General features: G+C 38.9%; 2 protein-coding genes across 3 annotated transcripts in view; one reads left to right on the forward strand and one right to left on the reverse strand.

Moving 5' to 3' along the window:
- The window catches only part of LOC121294954 (tumor protein p53-inducible protein 11-like), a 49,008-nt gene extending 39,646 nt beyond the window's left edge, over positions 1–9,362 (forward strand). For both annotated transcript variants that reach the window (XM_041219206.1, XM_041219207.1), the window contains exons 6-9: positions 198–246; positions 1,004–1,100; positions 5,770–5,871; positions 8,017–9,362. In XM_041219206.1, coding sequence (XP_041075140.1) covers positions 198–246; positions 1,004–1,100; positions 5,770–5,871; positions 8,017–8,150 — 382 coding nt within the window. In that variant the 3' untranslated portion in view covers positions 8,151–9,362. The remainder of the gene's footprint in view (positions 1–197; positions 247–1,003; positions 1,101–5,769; positions 5,872–8,016) is intronic.
- Positions 9,363–17,273: 7,911 nt separating this feature from the next.
- Positions 17,274–26,112, reverse strand: part of LOC121294817 (tetraspanin-18-like) — a 41,555-nt gene continuing 32,716 nt past the window's right edge. Inside the window, exons 2-8 of the mRNA XM_041218924.1 lie at positions 22,479–22,573; positions 20,959–21,153; positions 19,849–19,923; positions 19,321–19,419; positions 19,004–19,180; positions 18,680–18,763; positions 17,274–18,264 (exon numbers count right to left, since the gene is read on the reverse strand). Coding sequence (XP_041074858.1) covers positions 18,217–18,264; positions 18,680–18,763; positions 19,004–19,180; positions 19,321–19,419; positions 19,849–19,923; positions 20,959–21,153; positions 22,479–22,541 — 741 coding nt within the window. The 5' untranslated portion in view covers positions 22,542–22,573 and the 3' untranslated portion in view covers positions 17,274–18,216. The remainder of the gene's footprint in view (positions 18,265–18,679; positions 18,764–19,003; positions 19,181–19,320; positions 19,420–19,848; positions 19,924–20,958; positions 21,154–22,478; positions 22,574–26,112) is intronic.

The raw sequence follows: 26,112 nt of genomic DNA on the forward strand, positions 1-26,112 counted from the left end.
TGCAACAGACAGGCATTTTCAATTGTTAACTGATGTAGATGGTGGTCAGATAGGAATGCAAATCTCATGTATATTGTGTATCTGCACATATTGTCTTCCCTACTTTATTTGAATTCAGTTTCCAGCTTTGGTTTTCTAACATATTAAATGCTGCCTCCATTTTCACCCAGGTTAACTTCAATGTTGTTTTATCACAGGGTTTGGCTGGTTGTTTCCGCGGTGATGCTCACGACCTTGGCTTTAATGGTATGTACATTTTATTTAACAAATTGCTTCCATTAGTGTTTCCATGCCCTTTTCAGTTTAGAGGCTGTGATTTGCATGATAATACACATAGCACATTCGAAGGGCATTCTTACTTTACTCCACAGCGCCATCTTCAGATGGAGTGTGAGAACTGGAACACTACCAGAATCTAAATCCATTACACACAGACAGAATCAATAGGCACTACTCTAGGCAGTCTGATCAGAGGCACACTGGACATCCAAATCGATCACGAATTTTAAAAAGTTGCACTGTCCCATACAGCAGTTTTCACAGGAGAGAGCACATAGTTGCCAAAGTTGGCACAATGTATCCCAAAAGATGAGAGCAAAACAAACAAGTGTAGCCTCCAGTGCAGGCAGACCATTCTCTCCAAATAATCTGATCAGTGGAGGGAAATCCCCAAGACAAGAAGCTGCAGCTGGGACAGACACAGACAGTCAAAGGGCACCTCTACTACTTAGAATGAGAAATCGATGGAAGCCACTTCTCACAGAAGCCGACATTCAAAAGAAGAGGCCACCCCAAATATTTTGGGATGCTATATAGAGGGAACAGTTCATCAATAGAGCAGGTATACATTTTAAAAGGCAGTAATATTTAGATCATTCAAATAGTGTCTTTTATTGGTCTCTGTATAAACAGACTGTATGTATGGCAAGTAATAAAGTGTAAATGGTTTGTAGGGTTACTCGATTGAGAGATTCCCACAAGCTGTGTTTATATACCTCCACAGGCCCTCACATTCCCTATCCAGCTGTATGATGCCATCTTTGATGAGGAGCTCGTTGGCACCAAGATGTCCATTAGACTGTATGGAGGTGCACTTCTCAGTACGTTTCCATCTTTCGATCTTACTCAACTGTAATGATTTGGTGTTACTGAACAGGCTGTGGGGTTTAAAACACATTACTGTACATTATTGTTGCTGCTGCCTGCTGTGTTGCACGTATTCCTGCAGTGTCTTTAACAAACTCACGGTTGTTTTGATGTTTTTGTTAATGTTCAATATAAATCAAACCGTCTCTGTTAACGATTTGTAAAAACTCTGCTGTGCCAGAACCGCTCGGCTTCAGCCTTAAAGTACCGGACATATTGGATGCAACTGAATAGTAAAACTTTATAGATAGAATTAAATCAATTGTACAGATGAACCTGCTTATATCATGATTGCTGTGCAGGCACCATTCGTGATACAAAGCGGGTCATGATATAAATTGGGTTTCATGTTTGCCTATGACAGCACATTAAGTGGGGGAAAAAAAGAAAGAATGCCAAATTAAAGAGCAGTGTTTTAATGCAGTACATTTTGTCGTTCTTTACATTTAAACAAATGCATATAGTTTACCACAGGACAAATACGTTTTGTATCATTAACTAGAACAAAACAGTTTGTGTCTATCTCGAAAAGGCATGAATTGTCGACTGATGAGAGCTATCAGTCAGTCAGTCCCCTTCTGAGATTATGCCAATAAGTGGGTTGTCTAACTTAATTCCTTTAAATTCAATGCTTGTATTTTTGCACACTGCAGCTTGCTATTGCAGGGATGGGGAAAAAAGACTTAATTCTAGGTTTTGGCGCAAACCTCAAAGCAATTGGAATCTTATTTCTATCGCTGTATTTCAAAAGAACAAAATATATCTGTAACATATGCAGAGGAGAGGTGCAAATTGTCACTGTTAATACAGAATGTGTCTACCATTTCAAACACGGGCATCGACTGATCTCCAACACTTTGATATGTAAATAGAACTGCCGCACTACAACCAAAAATCATTTGTACATGTAATGACTGCACAGGTGTTAGATTAGGCTTTCCAGAACTTTCTAATAGAAAAGTATGGAATACAATGGAATAGATGCCTAGTGAACCTGAACATAGGATCACTGTTGGGTTTCCTGTTCTGACAGTTAAACAGTGTTTTTCAGCTGCCAGAATAAACGGAATTGCCCAGAGCCTTTACATTTTAAATGGAACAAAACATTGTGCTCTTTAAAATCTGCTTCCGTCAACATGTTTTATTAAAAACAACCTTTCTGGGGGCTCCTGAGTCGTGTATCCAGTAAATTCGCTCCTTGTGGAGTGCAGGATACACCCTATATTCTGGACGTCTCCGGATCGAGTCCAGGCTATTCCTTTTCCGACCGAGGACGGAAGCTCCCAGGAGGCGGCGCTCAATTGGCCGAGCGCCACCCAGCTACCCCTGTGGTCTGGCCGGGCGCCTGTGGGCTTGCCTGTAAGCTGCTCAGGGCTGTGTTGTCCTCCGACGCTGTAACTCTGGGTGGCTGCATGGTGAGTCTGCAGTGTGTAAAGAAGAGGGCGGCTGACGGCACATGCTTCGGAGGACAGCAAGTGTTTGTCTTCACCCCTCCCAAGTTAGCGCAGGGGTGGTAGCAGTGGGCTGAGCCTAAAAAAAATAATTTACTAAATTGGGGAGAAAACAATAAAAAAATAATTGGCCACCACTAAATTTTTTTTTTTTAAAAAACAACCTTTCCATGCAAATTGTGATGGTATTTATTTAAACAATCTAAAGTTCTTTCAAAGACACATTTCAGTATGTCTTTCCTTTTCCATGTACAGGTTAAAGGGTACGGGAAAATACTGGATCAAATTAGATTTGAATTATCCCACTCAACTAGCAAGTCTTACGTGATTGTGCTGCCTATTCCAATGCAGACCATAAAAGGGATTATAGCTATTGAACTAATTAGAAAAAAAAATCATACTAGACATACACTTCCATTGACTAGGTAGGTGTCACATGTGCAGTTTGTCCTTTTGTGCATACCAGTAATCTGTTGTTGAATGCTTGTAAAATCTGTCATGGTTTTTGTGTACGGTAACAACTCAATCTGTGGGGAATGGGAGAGTTATCTGAGTGTGAATGTGAGAGCGTGAGAGAGTCAGTTGGCACAGGCAAAGGTAAAGGACAAACACTTGCGGGGTTGGGTTGCAGGTCATATTAAAAGCAGGTTGGATAGTTAGTAAGAAGATGGTGTTGCAGCTGGTTGCGGGTTTTGGTCAGGTCCTGTATTAGCCGGTCCGGGTCAAAAGCGGGTTGTAAAAATCGGACTCTGAGCTGTAATGTTATTCGTTATAGCAGAACGCCCTGGCGGTAACCACGGCAATGTAAAATATATTAATCCAACACACACACACACACACACACACTCATTTTTAAATACTACATATTGTATGCCTTTCCACTATATTTTAGAGATGATCTGAACAGAAAAAAAAAGCAAATGAATCTAGATACCATTCTAATATTATACCTGCTTTTTCCATTGATTCCTGGTATTTCCTGCAAGTTTAGATGGAAATACCACTCCTAAACAAGTACTAACCAGATGGTCAGGCATACCTCTAGAATGTTACAGTAATCTTTTCTGCAAGTGGCACCTGGCAGATGAAAGGACTACAGAAGTGCGTCGGACCTACTGTCAAGCAAAGGGGGAATTGGCATCAGGCTCTGGATGCTTGGTGGCAACAGACCTGGGGATCACCACACGAGTGAGGGTACCCTTTGTGGAGGGGATCAGGGTGGCATTCATTCAAAGAGGCTACACCTTGACATCTGGACAAGTCAAGAATTTTACCAGTTAAATAGAATTGACAGTTTCAATTTAAATCAAGATGCTGCTTAAAGAGCTACACAGTATTGCTGTGAAATATATTAGAGTTATCTTACCCAATTTAAGATTACACTAACCCCTGTGACCCCAGTAGAGCACTCAAGCATGACTTCTCTCCAAGAGCAGCTGGTACCCAGTCCTAGTGGATGTAAGAAAAATAAATAAGTAAAATACCATCGAACAGTAGGGTATTTCTTACATCTGCTTATGGCAAGATTTTTACATGGGACAGATTAATAGTGCTCTTGAACTGCTTTCCTATTTGACAAAATTGTTCAATTAGATCAGGGTGCTAAAATAAAACTGTTATATATATATATATATAAATCCAAAGGCATTGTGTGATTGAACGCTAAATAGGGTGTTTAAGTTGACAGTTCTCATTGTCTAGACATTTTACAGATTCGTATTTTTAGATGTTTTGATAGGTTTTCAGCTCAAACAATACAATGCTCCATTTACATTTAAGTGTAGTGTTCTTTGCCATTTGAATGCACAGAAATACAATGACGAGATCCTGAGGCCCATTGTCGTGCCATTCACTTGTCGCCATCACCTCATGCTTCAGCATGATAATGCACGGCCCCATGTCGCAAGGATCTGTACACAATTCCAAGAAGCTGAAAATGTTCCAGTTCTTCCATGGCCTGCATACTCACCAGACATGTCACCCATTGAGCATGTTTGGGATGCTCTGGATCGACGTGTACGACAGCATTTTCCAGTTCCTGCCAATATCCAGCAACTTTGCACAGCCATTGAAGAGGGGTGGGACAACATTCCACAGGCCACAATCAACAGCCTGATCAACTCTATGCAAAGGAGATGTGTCGCGCTGCATGAGGCAAATGGCGGTCACACCAGATACTGACTGGTTTTCTGATCCACGCCCCTACCTTTTTTTTTAAGGTATCTGTGACCAACAGATGCATATCTGTATTCCCAGTCATGTGAAATCCAAGATTATTTCAATTGACTGATTTCCTTATATGAACTGTAACTCAGTAAAATCTTTGAAATTGTTGCATGTTGCATTTATATTTTTGTTCAGTGTAAATACTGAAGGTTTAGCTTTACTTTTAGCAGGTTAAATTGATGCAGGTGAAGCCCACACCTCTAGAGAGATGAGATAAATAGATAATCCCTTAAGGTTCAAGCTGTACTGCACCTCTTCCACGTAGGTAGGTGGTCAGATAAGCAACGAGACTCGCAAGGTTAAATTTGAACAACCACAGAACTCCACGAACATTCATGGAGGATGGAATAGAAGTATGTTTAACCCTGAATAAAACAGATGAATTGAGGAAATTGCCTTCCTTTTATTTAAACTTAGCACCAATAAAATTCATCCAGTCAATGTGTGATATTATATGAATGACACTGTTCATCACACTGTAGCATTGAAAAGTTATTTGCTAGATCTCTCAACATTGTCTGATGGGATACAAGTACCCATCATATCAAACTACATCATATAAAATAGATTTGCTCCTGTGTGCAATTTATTGAATTTTCTTTGAAGTAGGACAATAGAAGGTTAGAACTTGGAGTGCCAAGAGACCTTGAATGAGAGTTATTTAGATCTAGTTTTATCAAATTAAACATGAATAAGTAACAAACTGGAGTGAACACTTTGCAAAAGCTGGTTTTGCCTTGTCGTATATGATAGATGATTTGAAGTTGTGGGAGGTTTGTATGCATTTGTAAGTTGAGGTTAACCTGGACTATAACAGACATGCTTGTGTTAGAGGAGTGGAAACACAAGAATCGTTTAAAGTGTGCTGTTTCAGCCCCTCAATGGGCAACTCACAGTACCAGTTTACTTGATAAACAAGATCCCTGTCAATGTGCTCTCCCTGCAGGCATTTCCCTAGTCATGTGGAATGCACTCTACACAACAGAGAAGGTGATAATCCGATGGACCCTGCTAACAGAAGCATGCTATTTCAGTATACAATTTTTAGGTAAGCATTAACTGTACATTTCAATTCTCATCCCTCTCCCTATAGGTATGTATATTAGATGTATTGTTGGTCTTCTGTTTTATGAAGTTATCTTCCCTGTACTACTAGAGCGGTTTACTTACAGAATCTTTAACAACATCTCAAGTAGGAAATATTTAAGAGTGTTTTTTGCATTTTACAAGTCCGTAATTAATTCTGTGATCAGTTGGTCTTTTTTCTTCCTTTCTTGCAGCGTTTTGGTGGAGTACACACTAGAACTGACCTGGCTGTTTGAAACAGTCCTCATGGTTATTAAAGTGTACCAAGATTGGTGTTTGGTAAGGAGTCGCAATGCTCACAATCGCACTTGTGTTGATCAAATCAAGTGGCCACCAGTTTACTAGTTTTGGAACTATAATACGTTTACATAATAATTGAAAAGGAATAGACTACAAAACAGCAAGAAAAAATAACATGACTTAGAACAAATGGCAGATCCAGGTAACACACAACAGAACAGCACCACAACGAGATAAAGCAAAAGACAAAACATAACACCACTACACTGCCGGCAGTAAAAACAACAAAACCAAGTGAGAAGTCAGATTTCACTGCGTAGGTCGCACTACCTGCCCAAAGGCACAGCCTTTCAGAGTAATACCACAGAGTTAGTTACAAAGCAACAAGCAAGTTCAACTGCCAAACCCCTAACTAGCTGGTTTTACATTTATCTTAAGTACTCTTTCCAATTTATTGGCAAGACTAGCAAATCAGTGGCTTTTGGATATGCACATGAATGTCATTGAGCATTTCAACCCTACACAATGCAAGAAAGGAGTAACGATTCATAACTCATTATAAATATAAACCACGGTACCAGAGAATATTCCTAATTAAAGTTAGATCATAAACCTCTCTTTGACTTTCTACTTATTCCTACTCGCTATTATTGTTGTATCATTATCCACACTTGAATTGTACCTTACCCCTTAACCAAGTCATTTCCAATGTATTAATTTCTTATCAACATCTAATTTTCTAACAGTGACCAAGTACTTGGCAGTAATTGTCCTAGTCACACCGCTATATGCAAGACCAGCACGCTAGTTAACTAAAATGCAGAACGAGCCAACCCTAAATATATATTAAATGACGCACAGGGCACTACTACTTGTTCACTCTGCCTGACAGCAAATATTTTACCGTTGTAAACACTGCCCTCGTGTGGCTTTATGCATTCATTTCAATTGACTACTGTACTGATTTTATACCACTTCTTTCCAGGAATCAGGAAACAAATGTTCCATTTCACAATAGAAATGGCAATACGTTTAATCCACCAGTGACATGCATGTAGGTAGCACCCCAAATAGAATTTGAACAGCTTATATAAAAGTTGAATAAAATGGCTTTGTTCATTGTGTAGAATGTATAGAAGTAGAATTCTTTAACTCACTACTGAATAGTACTTTTAAAGTCTATGTAATTCAGAAACCATTGTGCTGTTCTCTGTACCTCATCATGAGAAACGTATTTATTAAGTAGTGTCAGTTAGGAGTTGAGTGAAGTCGTTTCATCATTTTTTAATGCTTGAGAAGAGGTACACACTAGCAAGAGCTACGCTCAATAATCACTGCGATCAGTGACGGGCATTGTCCTTGTGAAACTAGGGTGGAAGGCAAGAGGGACAGTGATTTCACATATTGTATCGCAGAGCTGTCATATTGCCAGTATACTGCAAAACCCTACTTTGCATATCAGGGGAGAATTTTGTTGGAATAAAGAATAACAAATACAAATCCAGAATGACTCCCCTGGTAGAGGCACGACAGTGTGGTGAGCGGGGTGAGCCAGACAGTCAAGGGAGTGTCTTCACTGGGGATTCCACAGAGTGTTGCATTGGCTCTGGCAGTCCCACAAAATTCACCAGCTCAAGCAGACACACTGCAATTCTGACCTTTGTCCTCCAGGGGCCAGTAGCTCACCAACATCCACCATCGAGCTCCTTGATGTTGAGGCAATTGCTAAACTCCCCTACATGCAAGATCTTAAAACAAGAAAAGCAAAGCTGGATAATGTTGCCAGTGCTCATAAAGAAGTAATAAAATGTATTTCAATACTTGGTTACCATGTCCTATAAGCAGCTTGTGCTCTCTCTCTCTGCAGTGACAGCTATCACCCTGGTTGAGAACGGCACAGTGTCCAACAAGGCTCTTGTCCTGGTCTTCAGCCGAGTTGCTTTCGTCGGTATCAGCCTCTGTTACTACTACCAGCTGGGGCGCAGGCCCAAGAAGATCTGAACCCAGGAGAGGGGCTCCGACTCTCCACAGCAAGGGAGGCTGTCCTGACCAGACCCAGATTTCCAGTTCACCCTCAACATAGCAAACCTTGTCTATACAAGCCAGGAATAGACAGGTACAATAACATTAGTACATAGGCATTTCCAGCAATATTTGGTAACATTTGTGGAGGTTCGTATCAAAGCGGTACCGCATGGTAAGTGATGTTTGACGGGCAACTTCAAGCATTTTTATTCATTATTACAGTCAAGGCCTTGCATTGCTCTATCATGACTGCCAAAATGAGTGCATATAATGGCCTTGAGGTAGCTGGTTCATCTTATAAATAGTTGGCTGGAAGAAGGGAAGGTTTATTGTGCAGAAACATGAGGATTGCCCGCTTTGCCTGACCTCCCCACTTTTGCAATAAGTGGCAGTTTTAGAAGGGTTGAAAGGTATCTAAATGTGGAATTTTTTTTTTTCATGAACATTGAGCAGCCTTTTTATGCAACTGGGATTAAATAAGGAATAACATTTAATATGTAATATTTCAAAATCCGCCACTTATTGTAAACGAAAGTTACCAAATATATGTTTGACCATAATGGTAGCAGGATATAAATTTGTTTATGCAGTAAATACAGTAGATTTATTTAAAAAAAGGATTACCATATCCAACGTATGTATGTGGATAAATACTGCATTTAAGTCAGTTATCTGCAATTTGTATCTGTGTGAAACAACGTCAGCCGATGTGGTGCTGCAGTAGTTCAGTGGCCACTTCTGTTCTTTTCAAACATTAAAAGGTAAAGATACAGTACTGTTTAATTCATTCTTCTTTGTGTAAACTTGTTTAAAATGACATGTTCATTTTCTGTGGCATATATTGTTACAGCACGGCAGAAAATGAGCTCTGGTTTGGGGCCAGTTTCAGCTCAAATGACCTTCCAGAACTTTAGTCTAGCCTTCCTCATTTGTGGAATAGAAGTTGCATATGTTGTGCCTCTGGTATTGACGCCTACTTGTGGGTTCAGAGAGATTTAAATAAAAGGGATGTCAATATCAACAAGAGAGAAGCTAAAGTCATGTATATATTTGAAATGTACCAAGACTTTATCACAGTTTACATTCTAAAATGATGCACCGCGTTGCACACTGTGTATTTCCATTTACTGTAAAGCCATACATATTTGCAAGCCTTTTATTATGCATTTTTGACATATGGGGGGGGGGGGGGGAATTCCACTAACAATGCATGCTTTGTATATTGCAACAAGTCACTAACATGTCTGGAGCAAAATAGGTTTTATGGGTGTGATTCACCAAATATTTTGGTTGCAAATATTTATGGCTTTACAGTATTCTACCCACTCTACTGCATCAGGATCTGTTAACTCTTTAAGCGTTATTTCAAGAACTTCAGTCACTGCCTGATAGTCAATATCTATCCTTCGCCACTTCAAACCAAAGGTATTTGGATTATGAAAGACACTGCAATTCTATTTAGGGAATGCAACAGGGTTGTACTTCCTGCTGATTGGTTAAAAGCTTGTCGCATTACCATTTTGTATTAAAAATAAATAAAAGCAGTTGAATCTACGTGTTTTAATGTCAAAATTGTTGCCTTTTGGATTACAAATCCTGCTTTTGCCAGCTTGTATTATATAGTTAAACAAAATGCTTCAACTAGAAATGATTATCATTGTCTTTGAGATAATGTGGGGTTAGTGTTGGATCCACCACACCGTGTGTTCCTTTACTGTCCCACTGAAAGAAGTTGTAAGTGTCTGTTGTATGTTTAAGTTTTGCTGGGTCGCACAAGCAGCGTACACATACAGTGCTGCTGAAATGGAGCTGGAGTTTGGACTCATAATACAAAAGTTGAAAACAAGTGGTGAGGTATAGAGAACAAGGATATAGATGTTGTTAAATTAATTGTTCAATGTCAAATGGACATCTGACATTTTGTTTGTTTTTTTTGTTTGTTTGTTTTTTTATTCTCTCTGAAAGTGAATTTGTAGGGTGCAGAACTGGGATTATTGCATTGTGGGGTTGATTTAAAGTAGAACAAGACGAATACGCTTACAAGAAATAAAGTACAACCAGTATATTAAGACCATCAGAGAGACCTATAAAACACACAAGCGAGCAGCACCAACAAACAGAACAAGAAACAAACACAGCTACACAGGAAGTATATAGTAAGGGTGTGGAAAAAGGTCAGTCAAATAGTTCAGTCTTTAGGCAAGTTAGGGCGTCGTCTGTTTCCTTTATTGAACTAGTGTTGCTTTCCCCTATGCAGTGTGATTTGCCCCCAGCCTGTAAAGAAAGGGGTAGGGGGACATTTGCAAGCCCCCCCCCGTGCATTAATAAAGCATAGTTCTATTTATTTTGTACAGACAAAGTGGGTTGGTGATTTTTGCAGTGGGATCCCTGCAGGGTTTACAAGAGGAGATGGAATCTCATCAGACTTGATCACTTTCTTTTCAGTATAGGGCAGCAGTATGTGAGGCAAGTCTACTGCTATAACGTTTAAAATAAAATAAAATGTACTTGTAATGTAAAGTAAGAATTTAAAGAGCATAAAGTCTTCAGGCAGTTTAGATTTTGGGCATCACCATGGAAACCATAGACATTAAAACCATTCAGGGAACAAAAGAAAACACATTACAACATAAAAATAACATAAACAGCTCTTAAACTTTGGTCATATTGGCAAATCCACAGTATTTTTATGACACAGGAAATGTGCACACTAGAACAATACTTTGACGAAATGCTTGTTTGGCTGAATGTTTGTGTGTAGATTTTGCACAAATAAGACAGTAGCCTTGCAGCGAATTTGGTGATTTAAGAAGGACATATTTTCTGGTTTAACAATGGCATTTTATTAATTCTGAATAGGCCATGTATTATTGGCGCGCTGGTTAGCGCTGCTGCCTCACAGTGCCGGGGTCGTGGGTTTGAATCCAGCCTAGAGGTCTGTCTGTGTGAAGTTGGCATGTTCTCCCTGTGTCTGTGTAGGTTTCCTCCAGGTACTCTGGTTTCCTCCCACAGTCCAAAGACATGCTGTTCAGGTTGATTATGTGTGTGGTGCCCTGTGATGGACTGGCATCCTGTCCAGGGAGTAGTCCTGCCTTGCACCCTGTGTTTGCTGGGCTAGGCTCTGGTTCACCACAACCCTCTAAAAAGGAGTAAGCAGTTCTAATAATGAATGGATAGATGAGACTGAATTAGATGGATGCTGTTTGAAGTCATGGTCATGTTGATTAAAGTGCAGTAAGACTAGAGTGGGCCTAGCCTCCCAGTGCTCACCATCATATCCATCTAGTTCAAATCTAATGGCTATTAATTGGGTAGTGTCACCAATATACTTTTTTACAGTATATAATGTAAAAACAGTTGGTGGTTCGGCAGCCAAACTTGCATGTTAGTAGTTAACAGGTGGAACGCTTGATGACTGTGGTAATATTTACCTGTGATCCATTTTAGTCCAGCATTACACACATGCAGAATCTGTCTAGTAGATCTGGATCAGAAAAGGAGGGTAGTTTGAACGCATGCAGCCAAAAAAATATTGCAACCCTTTTGGCTGGAATACCACGAAGAATGAAGCAAGATGCACTACATCATCCAAAAGCTCAGACCCATTCTTGAAGGAATACAAGTCAGGCTTCAATGGAAACCAACCCCAAAATGTCAACACCATCTCATCAGACCACAACTCAGCCCATTACAATCCACCGAAAAACAGACAGAAGCACAGAGGAGAGGGAAATGAGGATCTGATTCAACCCCAAACCAAAGTCAGGCAAAACAGACAACCATTGACATGCATTCCATGAACTAATGAAAAGGAGCACAGGACAATTATGAAACAACATTGAAAACCAGCAAAGCAACCAATGACATTGATGTTTCAATCAATCAGAGACCATCAAAAAACACAAGAGAGCACCTTCCATAGACAACACTGCGTCCACAGGTCCACAGCCATCGAAAGCACAACCACAGGATTCTGTTACAAACTAACAGGAAAAATGATTATTAATAAAAAATAATAATAAAAATTATAAAAAATAAGGTATTTCTTAGCAGATACTAAGTGACTTAAAGTTGTTACAAAGTATCACATTACAGATAAGAGCAGGGAGAATAAAAAATGCAGTATATGTTTGAGAACGATTATGACTTAGAGAAGTTAAACTTAAAAATATTTGGTTATATGAGTAAATTCCATTAAGAGCAAGTAGTAAGTACAACTAAATGAATAAGAACGATTTCAAATAAGTGCAATTAAAGTGAAGTCAAGTACAAGATACAAAAAATATAATTATGATTTGAGAGCAGTAGTAGATTACAGCAAGTACAAGGTGATGCAAGTACTGATACAATTGGGTGCCATATAGTCCAGTATAGTCGAGAGCTGTGAGGTTTAGATATGCTGTCTGAACAGGTGTGTCTTGAGGAGGCGGTGAAAGGTGATCAGGGACTAAGCAGTCCTGATATCCATGGGTAGGTCGTTCCACCACCGAAGGGCAAGGGTGGAGGAGCGGGCTCTGGAGACGAGGGGGTACAGCTTATCTGTCATTGGCAGAGGAGCAGAGTGGGCGAGAGGGGGTGTAGGGAGAAATAATAGTTTGGAGGTGGAGGCGGGGGCAGAGTGGTTGAGACAGTGATAGGCAAGTACAAGAGTTTTGAATTGGAACCAGTGGAGGGAGCGGAGTAGCATGGGAGAGACTGCCAAACCGCCAGCCAGGTTTACATTATATATTGTAAGAAAATAAATAAATAAATAAATATGTAGCTCAGTATACTGGTGAAACTAGCAAATCAGTAGCCCCATCGCACAACATGGAGATGATGATGAGCACTGGGAGGCTAGACCCACTTCAGTCGTGCTGCAATTTAATTGACAGGACCACGATTTCAAACAGCATCTATGTGTATCAGTCTTATGTGCTGCCAAAGCACGGCAAGAAATAAAGACAAAGGCAGCAACAAATCGGTAGCACAACTAATAACAGAATTAACCAAAATAGCACTGCTATACCAGAAAATATTTCCCACTTAAAGGATCACCAAATCTACCTGCCTACCCTTTTCTCATCTTTTTTCATTACCTAAACAAAGGTAATTTTTTCTTATATTTTCCTTGCCTATATGGCCAGCTATTAATAGCACAATTCACACCTCTGCAGGGAAACTGTCGTATATGTGCAAGAGACCCTTCATATTTCATCAATTGGGGGGTGAACTGTATGAATCAAAACTTATTTCTACATGGGAAGAGACTCCTTGTCGGAACATTGAATTTATTAAGTTTCTTGGTGCATAGTGAGTTGTTTTTTTATTAACTACTAAACATTGTTGCTTGGTTTTGCAGACCCTAATTAGCACTAAGTTTCCCGATGGTTTACAATATATATATATATATATATATATATATATACAAAATATATAAAGAACGAAGATTTTTCAAGTAACAAATATTACATGGCCATTCTTTAAATGTACAGTAATTTGTGTTTTTACTAGTTGATCCGACACACACACACGTGTGTGTGTGTGTGGGGGGGTATCTTGGGAAGATTTGTACATATGTATTTATTTATTATCTTTACATGTTAGTTTGAACCACGGAGAGGTGGCAAGGAGATACAAGTACGTTGGCTCCAGTGTAAAAATCCCTCAACATTTACCACAATTCTCAGAGTGTAATGCACGTGTTTTGCACAACATGTGTACACTCAGAGTATAGTATTCTATATTGCATACTATCATTTTCTTTCTAAGGTGGTACACAAGAGGTGCACGTTAATTGTAACGATTCATCGTCACTCTTGCCCGTTATACATTGGAGTGTGTTTTATATTTAGAAAAGTAGGTTTAAAAAGCATCATACTGAGGTAGACAGCAGATATGTAGGACTAAAACGCTGGACTGAATTAGGTGGCAGGTTACAGTTTCTTATCAATTTTTATTTGGAACGCAATAGGTATTGTGTTGAACTAAAAGTGGAGCATGACAGGCAGCAGGTGCACAAGTCCAACTATGTTTTTGTGTCGACTATTAATATTCTTTTTAAATGATGTACAATAAGATGTTTTACAGGAAAGGTGAATGGTTGTTCTCTTTGAAATAATTTTGGAAACTACAGATGGAATATTGTGTTTGTATTCTTAAAGAAAAAGTTAAATAAATGGTGTGTTTTTTTCTTGTTTTTGTATTTTTTTGTATTTTTTTTTTTTTAAGCAATTGAATACTTTGGGTATATTTATTTATTTAAACAACTGAATGCTCCTGAAGCCCCATTTTCTTGTACCCAGGCCCTCTAGTTTCATAGTTCTCTAGTTTTCTAGTTTTTATGAAGCTGCAGATAATTGAAAACCAGCATCAACCACCAGGGTTTCTACATGTGCACTCTAACCGCAGGTGAGTTTTATGTTTTATGTGAGTACTATGTTTCAACCCTTTTATAATATAGCCTGCAGTTGGGAAGCCTAAAACACACCATTAACAGTTACAACACATGGCTTCATTTCTCACAATCTTTGAAGTTACTTCTTCAAATTAAACTTGTTTCAGTGGTGTATGGCTACCTAAACAAAGTCCACAAGCTCGTAAAGAGAAAACAAAAGTAGGCACTCACTGCAAAAGACTAACATATTTTCAGGTCAACTCTCAAGGTCTCGATATGTCTCCTGTCTATAGGTCAGCCTCCTCTCTCAGACACTGCAAACTAAATGAAACGCCTTTCTTTTGATCAGCTCATTTTAACTGTTGCAGCTGGGCATATCATGTGTTCTCCAAGGGTGGCCCATTTCTTTAGAGAAAAGAGACAGGTGATTTCGTCGCACAAACCCAGTCCCAGTCCCAGTAAAACATGCAGACTTGTACATTTGCATTTTATAACTTATACAGCTTTTAAGGTGACCAGCATTTAAAAATCACTGTCTTAACAAGTATAAGATCTACTAAATATTGAATAAATCCCCTTACCTAAAGATAGTCAATCAATCATGCCTGTGATAGCAAGGAAGTTACTGCTATGTGCAGGTAAGTTACTTCTAAATCAATAGAATATGTTTTGTGTATAAATGAATGGTTTTCTTAGTGTAAAAACCATTAACAATCCAAAACAATATGAAGAATAATTGCAAAAAAATGAAAGTTGTTTAAAGAGATTGGTATTGAACTGAGAATGTTGCAGCCCCCTAGACACAGTCTCACTGCTTGAGCTAAACCATCATGATGGCAGCTTGAATCAGTACATGAATTAAATGCTTTTGGATGGTTTAAAAAAGTACACACGTGATGTCACTTTCTTGTTAGTTTTTACACATTTTTGGGTGAAATAACAACCCAAAGTGAGGTATTTTACTCTAGGGGTAAGGGAGGTGGTTGTGGAGCAGTAGGTATTGAGTGATCTTTTCCAAGAAAAAGATTAATATAATTATAATTTGTTCTTTTATTTTTGCAAAACAAGTGGCAGGTTTATAAACAAATACTTAACATTTACTTAACACAAACTGGCAAAAGCCTCAATTTTTCGTTTAAATAATGTTTCTTTAATAGATGGCACTATTTAGACTAAAGCAACACAGCAGCTTTGTGTGCATCTCACACCATAAGGAGGTGCAAGGCCAAGTGTGAGGAAGGATTTCTAATAAAGCAGCCAGGCAGCGTAGTCAGACAGAGCTATATGGATACGTTAGACAAACAGGAGACAGCACACACATCATTTTTAGAAACCAGGTTTTATTGTTTTAAACACATTTACATTTCTTGTATATGAACATAAACATCGCTGGTCTAAATGTAGTCAGGAACAGCAATGAAATGCTGTATAACTTAAGTGCTTGGCTGCTCCATTTTGAAATGTGTACATCTCTCACAAATAGCAAGTGTCACCCTAAAGTTACTAAATACAGGATAATAATATACAGACACAGCTGGCATTAGTAGTTACAAGGCTCTGTCCGGGGGGGTGACTTCATTTGGGTTTTGGGTAAAGTGTTATGGCTGGTTTCACAGACCCGGACCAAAACTTCAATATTAATGATGATAAGGTTTGTGAAACCAGCCACGGAACTGCTAATGAATATTGAGACAACCTCTTCATTACCGGGGTTGCAATGTCACCTACAAATCACATTAGTCTGCAGTCTACAAGCATGGTATCAAAATCACAATCTGGCTTCGTACATTGAAGCTCAGTCAATAGGAAACAGACATAAATACAGTCATTTTAAAGTTAGTTGGACACTCTGCAGTGTTGCAACAGAAAAAAAGCGTGTATTGAAAGAGGACAACCATGAAGGGGTGTTATTTGCACTTATAGGAATGTTCCGTTCAGCGTCTAATGTCTTGATAATGGATTCCACATGGTGTCCATATCAAGCTGACACATGACCAGTGGTTGCAGTAATCTGAGGCTACTGCTACCCTTCATTGTGTGCTTCCTCCTGCAAAGTGTCACTGTTCTGCCATAACAACAACTGACTTGGGAAACTTCCCTGTACATACAGGCTGCTCTGGCACAATCCTGCTTTTGATTAAGAGATTTTAAGTTAAACTTTGTTAGAATATCAAAACATGAATCAGTGGGTTAAAAAAATAGAGCAATGGGTAAATGGTAGGCTATACATGGGAAATGGTTACCAGCCATTTTTTTAACAATTTTACAAAGTTGTACATAGGGGAAATATATATTTAAAATGGCACAATGAAGCATTCAATATTAATATATTCATACATATGTTTTCTTTGTAGAAAAGAAAATATACAGGAGGGAGGAGGTCAAGCTTTTTAAAGTTACATTTTTCCCCCATTATCCCTGATTTTGAAAGGCTGTGAAATCACCTGCATATCTTACAGCTACAGCATGTATAGCCTGAGTGTTTAAGGTATGTACTTTTACCAAGATCAAATTGACAGGGAAATGCTGATCAAAGTCAAAGCAACAGATTAATTGGGGGGGAGGGGAAAGCAGCAGAAAAAAAAGTGACTTCCAAGTAAACATTCCTTCAGGCATACTGTAGTATGAAAATTCCAATAAGGAGGGAGCAACGGCAAGAACACACTAAGGTTTTTGCTACTAATAGACTATTCAATTAGTCGGATAAGCAGAATAACAGGTGCTTATTCAGCAGTTCTATGTCCGCAAATGGCTACTTTTTTGTTGTCAATGTACCATTGAACAAAAAAACTAAAAAAAATAAATGAATAAAAAAAACTAAAAAACGTACAAAGCCTTCTGTTAAAACATAAGCTTTTGCATGAACTGTCCTGGTATTTGCAATAAACTGGTTAAACATACACTCAGTGTTTAACAAATAGGGGACTAGTCATATTGCTAATGCCAAGAGAAGGAAATAGTTATAAAGGGTAGTTAAAGCCGTGGTACGCAATCCTTGAATGGCAACATCAGTTAGTATATGCTTTGTGGAGTGCATCAGGAATGTATAGTGTGAAAGTTGCATGGCCTGAAGGTAAGCAATAATATGTTAAAATATGTAACTGACTAATATGGTTCAGCTCAAATCCAGCAGTATTATTGTAAAGAACATCATAATAAAAAATAATAATAATAATACCACTAAAACAAAGTTAATGAGAACCACAGAACTCTGCTGGATTTTTAAGCTGGTGAAAGAATCAGCAAGGTTGTCCAAAGTCTACAGTGCTATCTGTTTGATATTTTCAGACTCCAAAGCGACACTGGGTTTGAATGAAGTGGCCCTCTTGTGTTCTGTCAGGAAACAAAGGCTGTGGTTGATACAGGTCTTGCTGTACCACTGCAGACCTCTTTCTCTGCTCCTCCAAATCAAACCCTCTTCACCCCAACATCAGTGCAATGCAATCCGCCTCTTCCATTGTCTTCTTCCAATTATCCATTCTTCTCTTTCTTTTCTGTTTTTTGTTTTCGGCACCTCAAAGTTCCAGCCCTGAAGTACAACCCTTTTGGTCATTCATGTATCAATTTATTAAAATCAACTTACGTTTTCTTCTTATTTTTTACATTACAAGGAATCTACTACTTATGGATTTCCCCTTTTAAAAGTCATTTTTGAAACAGCACCACCTACTGGATACCCCGGAATAAGCACATAGCGAACACCATGGCAAAGAGCTGAGGAGAAAAAAAAAAAAAAAAGATAGAACTTTAGTTTGAGGGTTGTAAACAGTGGGGTGGGGTGTACGCCACATGCGTCACTCCCACAGCTCTTAAAATAGCTTCTTATTTACCAGATTCAACCCTTTCACTCAAAAGGTAGATTGGATTTTATACAGAATTAAACTAGTACTGAACTTCACTGAACAGCTATAGGGGGAAAACAGCAAAATATTTCACTAGGGGGCACCACTGCCCTCCACAACTCTACTTGGTGAGAGGAATTCAACACTGAGCAGTCCCCAAAAAGGGACACAAGGTGTCACTGCCGCCCACAGTATGGGAGTATGAGTATTTCTCGTTGTATCAAACCAAGTGCAGTGTAGATAGAAGCTGAAAAGTGAATATATACTGCAACTCTGAAATGTCCTACCTCGATAGTCAGCACCACTATAGCCAGGGCCCCAGAAATGTATATGTACATCTCAAAATAGTCCACAACAGCAGAGTAACATCCCTACAATGAGAGAGAGAGAGAGAATGGGAGAGATTGTTGTTAATTCAGCTTAATGCACAGTTCACCTTTGACTAAGCTACTGTAATGATATTTAATGAATGTTAACAACATGCAACATTGCCATTAAATCTGACAAGTGTACTACTGTAAACTGCATTAATAAGGCATTTCAGAAATATTAGTAAATGAGGTGTTTAAAAGATGAAAGTATCACAGCGATTATGTTGGGTTGTTCTTTACCTTGTTGTTGCGGAACAGCATGTTCCCCATGAGACACTCCTCCTTGCTGAAGAAAGCGCCCCCTCTGGTGTGGATGTCTTTCTTGCAGCATGCTTCTGGGACCAGGTCATCCGGATAGAGAAGTCTAAACCGGCTTCCCTCGAAATCGTCTGGGCCGTTCACTCCACAGCAACCGAACTGCACAAGAAGAAAGAGGAAATCGACACGGGGGTTTTAAATGCACCGAGTGAAGCTTCGTTCTATGACAGCCAAGCCTCACGCTTGCCATGTTCTTTTTTTATTTGAATCAGTGCTGCAATAAAGACCACGAGGCTCACTGTGTTCATGAATGCGTTCCACGTGGCTGTGAAGACGTCCGTGTTGTTGTAGCCTTGATAGTGCTCCTTCAGCTCCTTTGTGAAATACTCTCTCGTCAGCTGGAACACAATGAGACGGGCTGGTCAACAGCAAATCACGCTCTCTCAGTTCTGTTCATAAAACCACTAAATGCATTGAAAGCCCAATGTGTTTAGTGTCATGTTAATGTTTTATGCATAAGACTCTTCTCACCAACCATCACTAAAATGTGTTAACACTCAAGTCAGCCTTATGCTAATAAACAACTCAGCAGTGCTTAAACGATGTAGCTACAAGTCGATTTGTACTGGTAAACTGCATTCCAATTATACTTCACAGCTTCAATTCATATAGATCAAACTATTCAAGTCAAGGAGACTTCATTTTCCATATAGAACCATGCAATCTGGGCCAGTAACTTTTTTTCTGTTTGGAATGTTGATGATCATTATTTATTTTGACAGTTATTCATGGTATAAACCGGTGAAATAGGCAGATAGGTCACTCACATGCTCCCGGAAGATGAAGGCAAGGATTGCAGCTGCCAGCTCTGCTAGGAAAATGATCAGAATGAGCATGAAGAACTGAGGAGAGAGAGAGAGAGAGAGAGAGAGAGAGAGAGAGAGAGAGAGAGAGAGAGAGAGAGAGAGATCATACTCAGGCCAATATACTGCAATACAGCATGCTGTCCAGAAAATACACCACTACAAGTTCTAAAACTACGCATTAATTTCCTAAATGGTTATGGCGAAAGCGTTTTAACATTTAAAACTCTAAAATATTGGGAATTCTTGTAATTAAAAAAAGAATCCCGAGAAGCCTTCCATCAGTGCTGTTGCCTTTTAGGGTGTTCTACAACATTAATATGGATGAGACTACATGTGTACAGAATGTATGTGTATATGGAAAAGTTACTCTGTGCACACCCTGCTGAATGAACAATACAGCTGGCCTCTATATTTCACATGGAAAATGTTTATACTTTTGAGATGCTGCACACTTTCATACATCCATGTCCACAAACAGATATTCTATTTCAGTACACAGACTCTTCAGTTGCAGCACTCTGAATGCTGGCCAAATGACAAATAAATGAATGGACATATTAAAGCATGGAGGCAAGACATACTTAGGGGTTTGGAAACATTCATAACTTTTCCATCCACTTACAAAAAAAAAAATGCACTGGAGTTAGATAATAAGTATTTAGCCCTTGAAAGTACATCTTCCCTTTCAGTACTAAAAACAATGTGTTACCCTTATTGCATTATGACATGTGCAAAGACATTTATACAATAAGCTTGATCACACGATCAGCATGAATACTATACAAAGAAGCATTTGATGCACATCTGCCATCCCTAATAAGTACCTTGACATAGAAATACTGAAAAAAATGAAATAGTAAAGGGCTCTTATACAGGAAAGTAGAATACCTGTATGATGTATAGTCAGCATCATCTAACAGAATTAGTGAATTATCAAATTGTGAAATAAAAAGGGAGAACTATCTTTTGTACAGATCCAGAATGGCATACAAGTGCTTTTACAGGGACTGAGCAGTATTAGACACAGAGAGACACACTGCAGGCATCACAATATTAAAGGGTTACACTCACAAATAGCAGCAGACACTTGTTCTCGCGGATGGCCCCACAGCAGCCCAGGAAACCCAGCAGGAACAGCATGGCTCCCATGGCCAGGATGATGTAAGCCCCGGTGAAGAGGAGTGGATTGGCTGCCACAATCTCCTGGAACCCTGCGGGATCCACCAGCACCCAGATCCCCACTCCCAGCAGGCAGGCGCCTCCCAGCTGAAAAACAAACAACCACTAGAGGTCAGTGGAGAGCGCGGTAACGGATTCACTGCTGATCTGACATATTGCTTGGTAAGTGCTGGGACATAACTTTAGATGTGTTAACCTGGATGGAGAGCCACATGCCGCATTATCCTGACTCCTGAAGTTTCTGATTAACTTGTCTCAAAATTGTATTTGGATTTGTTACATCACTTACGAGGGTTTTCAATTAATTTTACATTAGTTTAGGCCCCAATAATAAAAAATCACAGAGGACTGGTTAACTTTCATATGCAGGTATCCATATTTATAGCTGAACTCCAAAAACTTGCCTTTTTATTCCTGTTGACTATTATTGTGGTTTTCAAAGCTTTTGTTTTAATAATATAAATTTAATATTAACAATAAAACAAGCCCTGTATATAATCTCAGACGAACTGAGATTGCATTACAAAAAAAAAAAAGAAGTTGTTTGTTTTTAGCTTTAGCTATTCTGCTTTTTGACATTCCAAAAATATTACTTTTAAATGTGACTTTTATTTTGACCATACATTGAAAGTGCCTGAAGAACGATCGTACTGATGCCTTGACGGTGGTCTCAAGTAACCAATAGTTAGCTTAGCAACACTGCAGTCTTCACCCACTGATCAGAGCAGTACAAAATATCCAGACTTGTATGGGCAGTGGACTGTGAAAGCCTTGGAGGTTCTGACATTAAAAATGAGATCCTTGTCCTACTGTAGTTCATGAACATACACTGTTATAATGTCACATTAGCATGCTGTCACTCTCACACAGAGGCACCGGAAGATTGTGCTGTGCCCTGATTGAGATCAAATGCTGGATGCTGGCCACTGTGTGAGAGAGGGGCTGTTGACAGGCACAGAAATGACAGAGAAAGGAAAGGAAAGACCTTGGCATTAAACAGCCCAGGAGCTCAAGGTATAAGCATAAAAAATAAATAAATGACTTTCAGAGAATCTCAAATCTCAGATAAAGAAAATACCAGGGCTTTACAGTGACTTCACCTTTTAGGGAGATTTACTTTAGGTCTGTCTAATAAAAAAAAAAGAAGTATCACAAAAAGGAGACTAACACAACAAATGCACACAAGAAATTTAGCAATAACTATTAAACATTGAAAATGCTAAATAATACTAAATTTCTAGTAGAAACATTTGTCACAGAATTTATTAGGTGTTAAAGACATTTAAAAAGCAGTCCCCTAAACCTGTTTACCTAAAATATATAGTAATAGCATTCTGTATGCTTCTTATTGGTATATTGTTTAACAATATGCAAAAAAAACCCAACAGCAACATTGCAAGAAAGTTACTTACAAAGATAAAGAAGTTGAAAATGAACATGAGGTACTTGACGCAGTTCAGACAGTCCCCCTCCATGGTCTTGCTCTTCTCTCAGCCCCTGCAAGCTCCTGTGAATACACCAGGGAACACACAGTTCATTGAGCTGTTTAAAATGTCTGATGAGCCAGAAGCTCCTCCAGATTTGCATCTGATTAGAGCGGCGTCCTGAAGGAGAGCAGCACAATACAGGCACTCAGCGGTTCGAAGTGCTCGGAAAAGAAAAAAAACTAAAAACATGGTCCTCATTCCACTCTACCGAAAAATAAAGAGAAATGCATTTGTAAGTGCGACTTATAAGCTCAGCGTAACATGCATGTATAACATCCTATATTACACTTTCATTTAAAAGCAAAATGTATCAGACCCTTTAACATGTCATTATTTAATATAGTAAACAAAAACATGGATACCAAACTTTCAATTAAAACTAAATGCATATTAATGTATATATTCGATGTGACAAAGCCAATTTAATTGACTAACAGTGACTTTAACTGAAGTAATCCGTTGCTACTGTGAGAAGCTAATTTTAACAAAATACTGATAATTGCAATTTTGATAATTGGTGTGTTGGAATTAATTAAAAAGGAATGGGAATTGGGAATTGAATTTAAAAAGACAGTGCTAGCTAAATCCAATAAAAAAAAAAAACAAAAAAAAAACAGACAAGAGTTTGAAAGAACTGCGTGGGGCCAAGATGGAGTAGCCTTGAAATGAACTCCATTACCTTATTGAGGAGACACATTCTTATTCAGTCAAAACAGTAATAAACAGTGGATGGCAGGCTAACCTTGAATACGCAGCCATCGCTATCCAGTCTCTTGGGTGACCTGTTAATTAAGTATTAGTGTACACCGCAAGTGACTTTCTCTCTCCACAGAATTTAAAAAGGAAATGGAAGTCTTTGAAAGAGACATAACACACCAGCACGCTCCAGACTACAGTAATGTAATACTGCACACCACAAAACGTTAACTGTAGTTTTTTAATAAAGCCCTGATGAAGCAGCCTGTGACTATGACTAGAGAATGGGGAGTGTGTTCAAATAGTAGGGAAAGAACAGTCTGTTCCAAGGACCAAGACAACAGGACAATTACAGAAGGAAAAGAGAGATACCACAGCTAGCCTCTCATGAAGAGACATAACGGTATACCACAGGAATTAGAATTACACACACACATTGCCCCTGTTGCAACTGTGGAATAGATTACATACTCTGCTGGTGAGAGGAGATTAAGAGCTCTATAACTGCTGACCTCTTGTACAGTGTTTAAGAATCCATCTCTTACAAGGTCAATTAATTGCCTGTGTATGCATTAGGTTTTTGAATAATTAACATTTTTTAATTCCTTCAACTAGCTTCAATATTCCTCTAAATGCAGCATGCATTGTGTTTGGCTGCCATGTGAACTAAACTGGTTGGTCCAGTGGTTATGTTAACTGGTAACAGACAGCCCTTAGCAGAATGAACTTCCATGTACAGTATAACCAGGGTTTAGCCAGCAAGCAGGCAGGCCCCCCAAGCCAAGTCTCCTGCTGTAGTGAAACGCTCCTTCTTCTAATGAAGTCAATAAAGGCTGATGTGTAATAAAAAGCAATCTCTATTGGACAGTGCACTTTGTGTAATTGCAGCCCATTGGGGGGGGGGGGGGGGGGGGGGGGGGGGGGGGGGTTAGTTTAATGAAGGAGAAGCTTTTCATTAGCGCTGGGAGGCAAAGGCTTTCTTTCCACAGGGTCATGGTCATGTTCAAATTTCTCCAATGGTGAGTAGCTTTCAATTATATTCTTATGCCAGCTACCGGCTAATGGACTAGACATACAAAACACAGAGATATAGGGAGGGTGCATTCTTGATTAGGGAAGTCTTTTAAAACTACCCCACGTAACTATCAGTATTGTGTTCTGTTCATGCAGCTTTCTCCTGCATTCAGAATGTGCACATTGTGCTTACTGATTGTGACATACCTCTGCAGCTGTCATTTTCCACTATCAGCAACCAGTTGCTTCTAAGCACATTTGGATATATCAGTAGATGTTAAGCTGACCTTTATTACCTGGTTGCAGTTACTGTCTGATCCTCTGACCTTTCTGGTATCCACTGTCATGTCCTGTTCAAACCCATATAAAAATAGCCAACTGCTCTGGGTCTTACATACTTTATAGTTAGTAATGTGACATATACATGATTCAGCGCCTTTGTATAATACATTTCCTCATGATGGGTATCCTTTATTTCCCAACAACTCCAATAAGTGTCTCTGTAGCCAGTTCTATAGGCAGGTCTGTTGAACAGTTTGCATGATGTACTGTAGATATATAGAATGCATGCTGCTCAATACAATCTAAGGAATTTTGATTCATATTTTATTCCTTTTACTCCATTAAATATACATGTCTGGGAATGACACATTTGCTCTTCCTCTGGATCTACTTCAATATATAGAAGGCACGCTGAGGAAATGTTCAACTCTGTCATTCATACTGTCGGCAAGATTCAGTAAAGCAAGATGACACATTAAATGAAGTGAAGAGAAAGTACCTCAAAAAAAAAAGCACAGGGGCAGGGCTCCATTGTGTGAAAATCAGCATGGAGGACAGAGCTGTTCTACAGCATTGTATCTTCAGTGTCTTTTGCAGTGAAAATAGTAAAACATACATAAATGCCAAAACAGCAAATTGTATTTTAATATTTGAAGAAACACTGCTTGAAATGTATTCAGTGGCAAAAATGACCACATTTGTATTCATTCATACAACAGAATTTATCTAAAGCTGCCTATAGAACTTGGATCCACAGTGTCCCTTTCTCATTTTAAAAGATTGTTGTTTGATCATTTGAAGCAGCTTGTGATTTCATGTGAAGTGATACAATAACCCATGCATTGTGAAGCTGTGTGTTTACTGCATGCTTCTATGTAGATGTAACTTTCTCCTAATACACTGATTGTAGCTCATATGGCTTATCCAGCACATTAAAATGTTAAATACATAAATGGATGGCTCTGTCAAAAAGATATCATGCAAAGGTATCCAATACATAAATGATGCATGGGGGAAAAAAACACACATTCTACTGTGCTGATGTTCCTCTCCTTTCTTTGATACCCATTGATTCCAGGTAAGTTTTTTTTTTTTTTTTTAACTGTAAATTTGGAATGATTTATACTTTTGTTTTCCATCTGATTCAAAAGGAAGGAATAGTTGAATATCTGTTTAAATTTTAAATGAATAAATCGAACATGGAAACCCCATGTTTGTCACCAGCACCAGTATCCCGTCAATCTGTTTGTGACCTTCACGGCGCCAGCCTACTTTCGCTTATTATGAAAGGTGACTTCCCTGATACTGTATCCCATCTATCAGACAACTCCATCCTCTGGGTCTGATAATGTAGGACAGACATCGAGTGCCTCTGTTAGATTCCATCTGCTTTTTCTTAAGTAGGAAGTGATTTAATTACAGCAAGCATAGCCTTAACAATGGCTTATGAGTTTTTAATTGAAGATGAGGATATAATACAAATACCCCCAGGGCCCCTTTACCTTGCATTATCTGTCTTTCAACATAATAACAGTCTGTCTTTATCACTGCATGATAAGAGCCTACA

The sequence above is a fragment of the Polyodon spathula genome, chromosome 19 (assembly GCF_017654505.1).
Source record: "Polyodon spathula isolate WHYD16114869_AA chromosome 19, ASM1765450v1, whole genome shotgun sequence".
NCBI lineage: Eukaryota > Metazoa > Chordata > Actinopteri > Acipenseriformes > Polyodontidae > Polyodon > Polyodon spathula.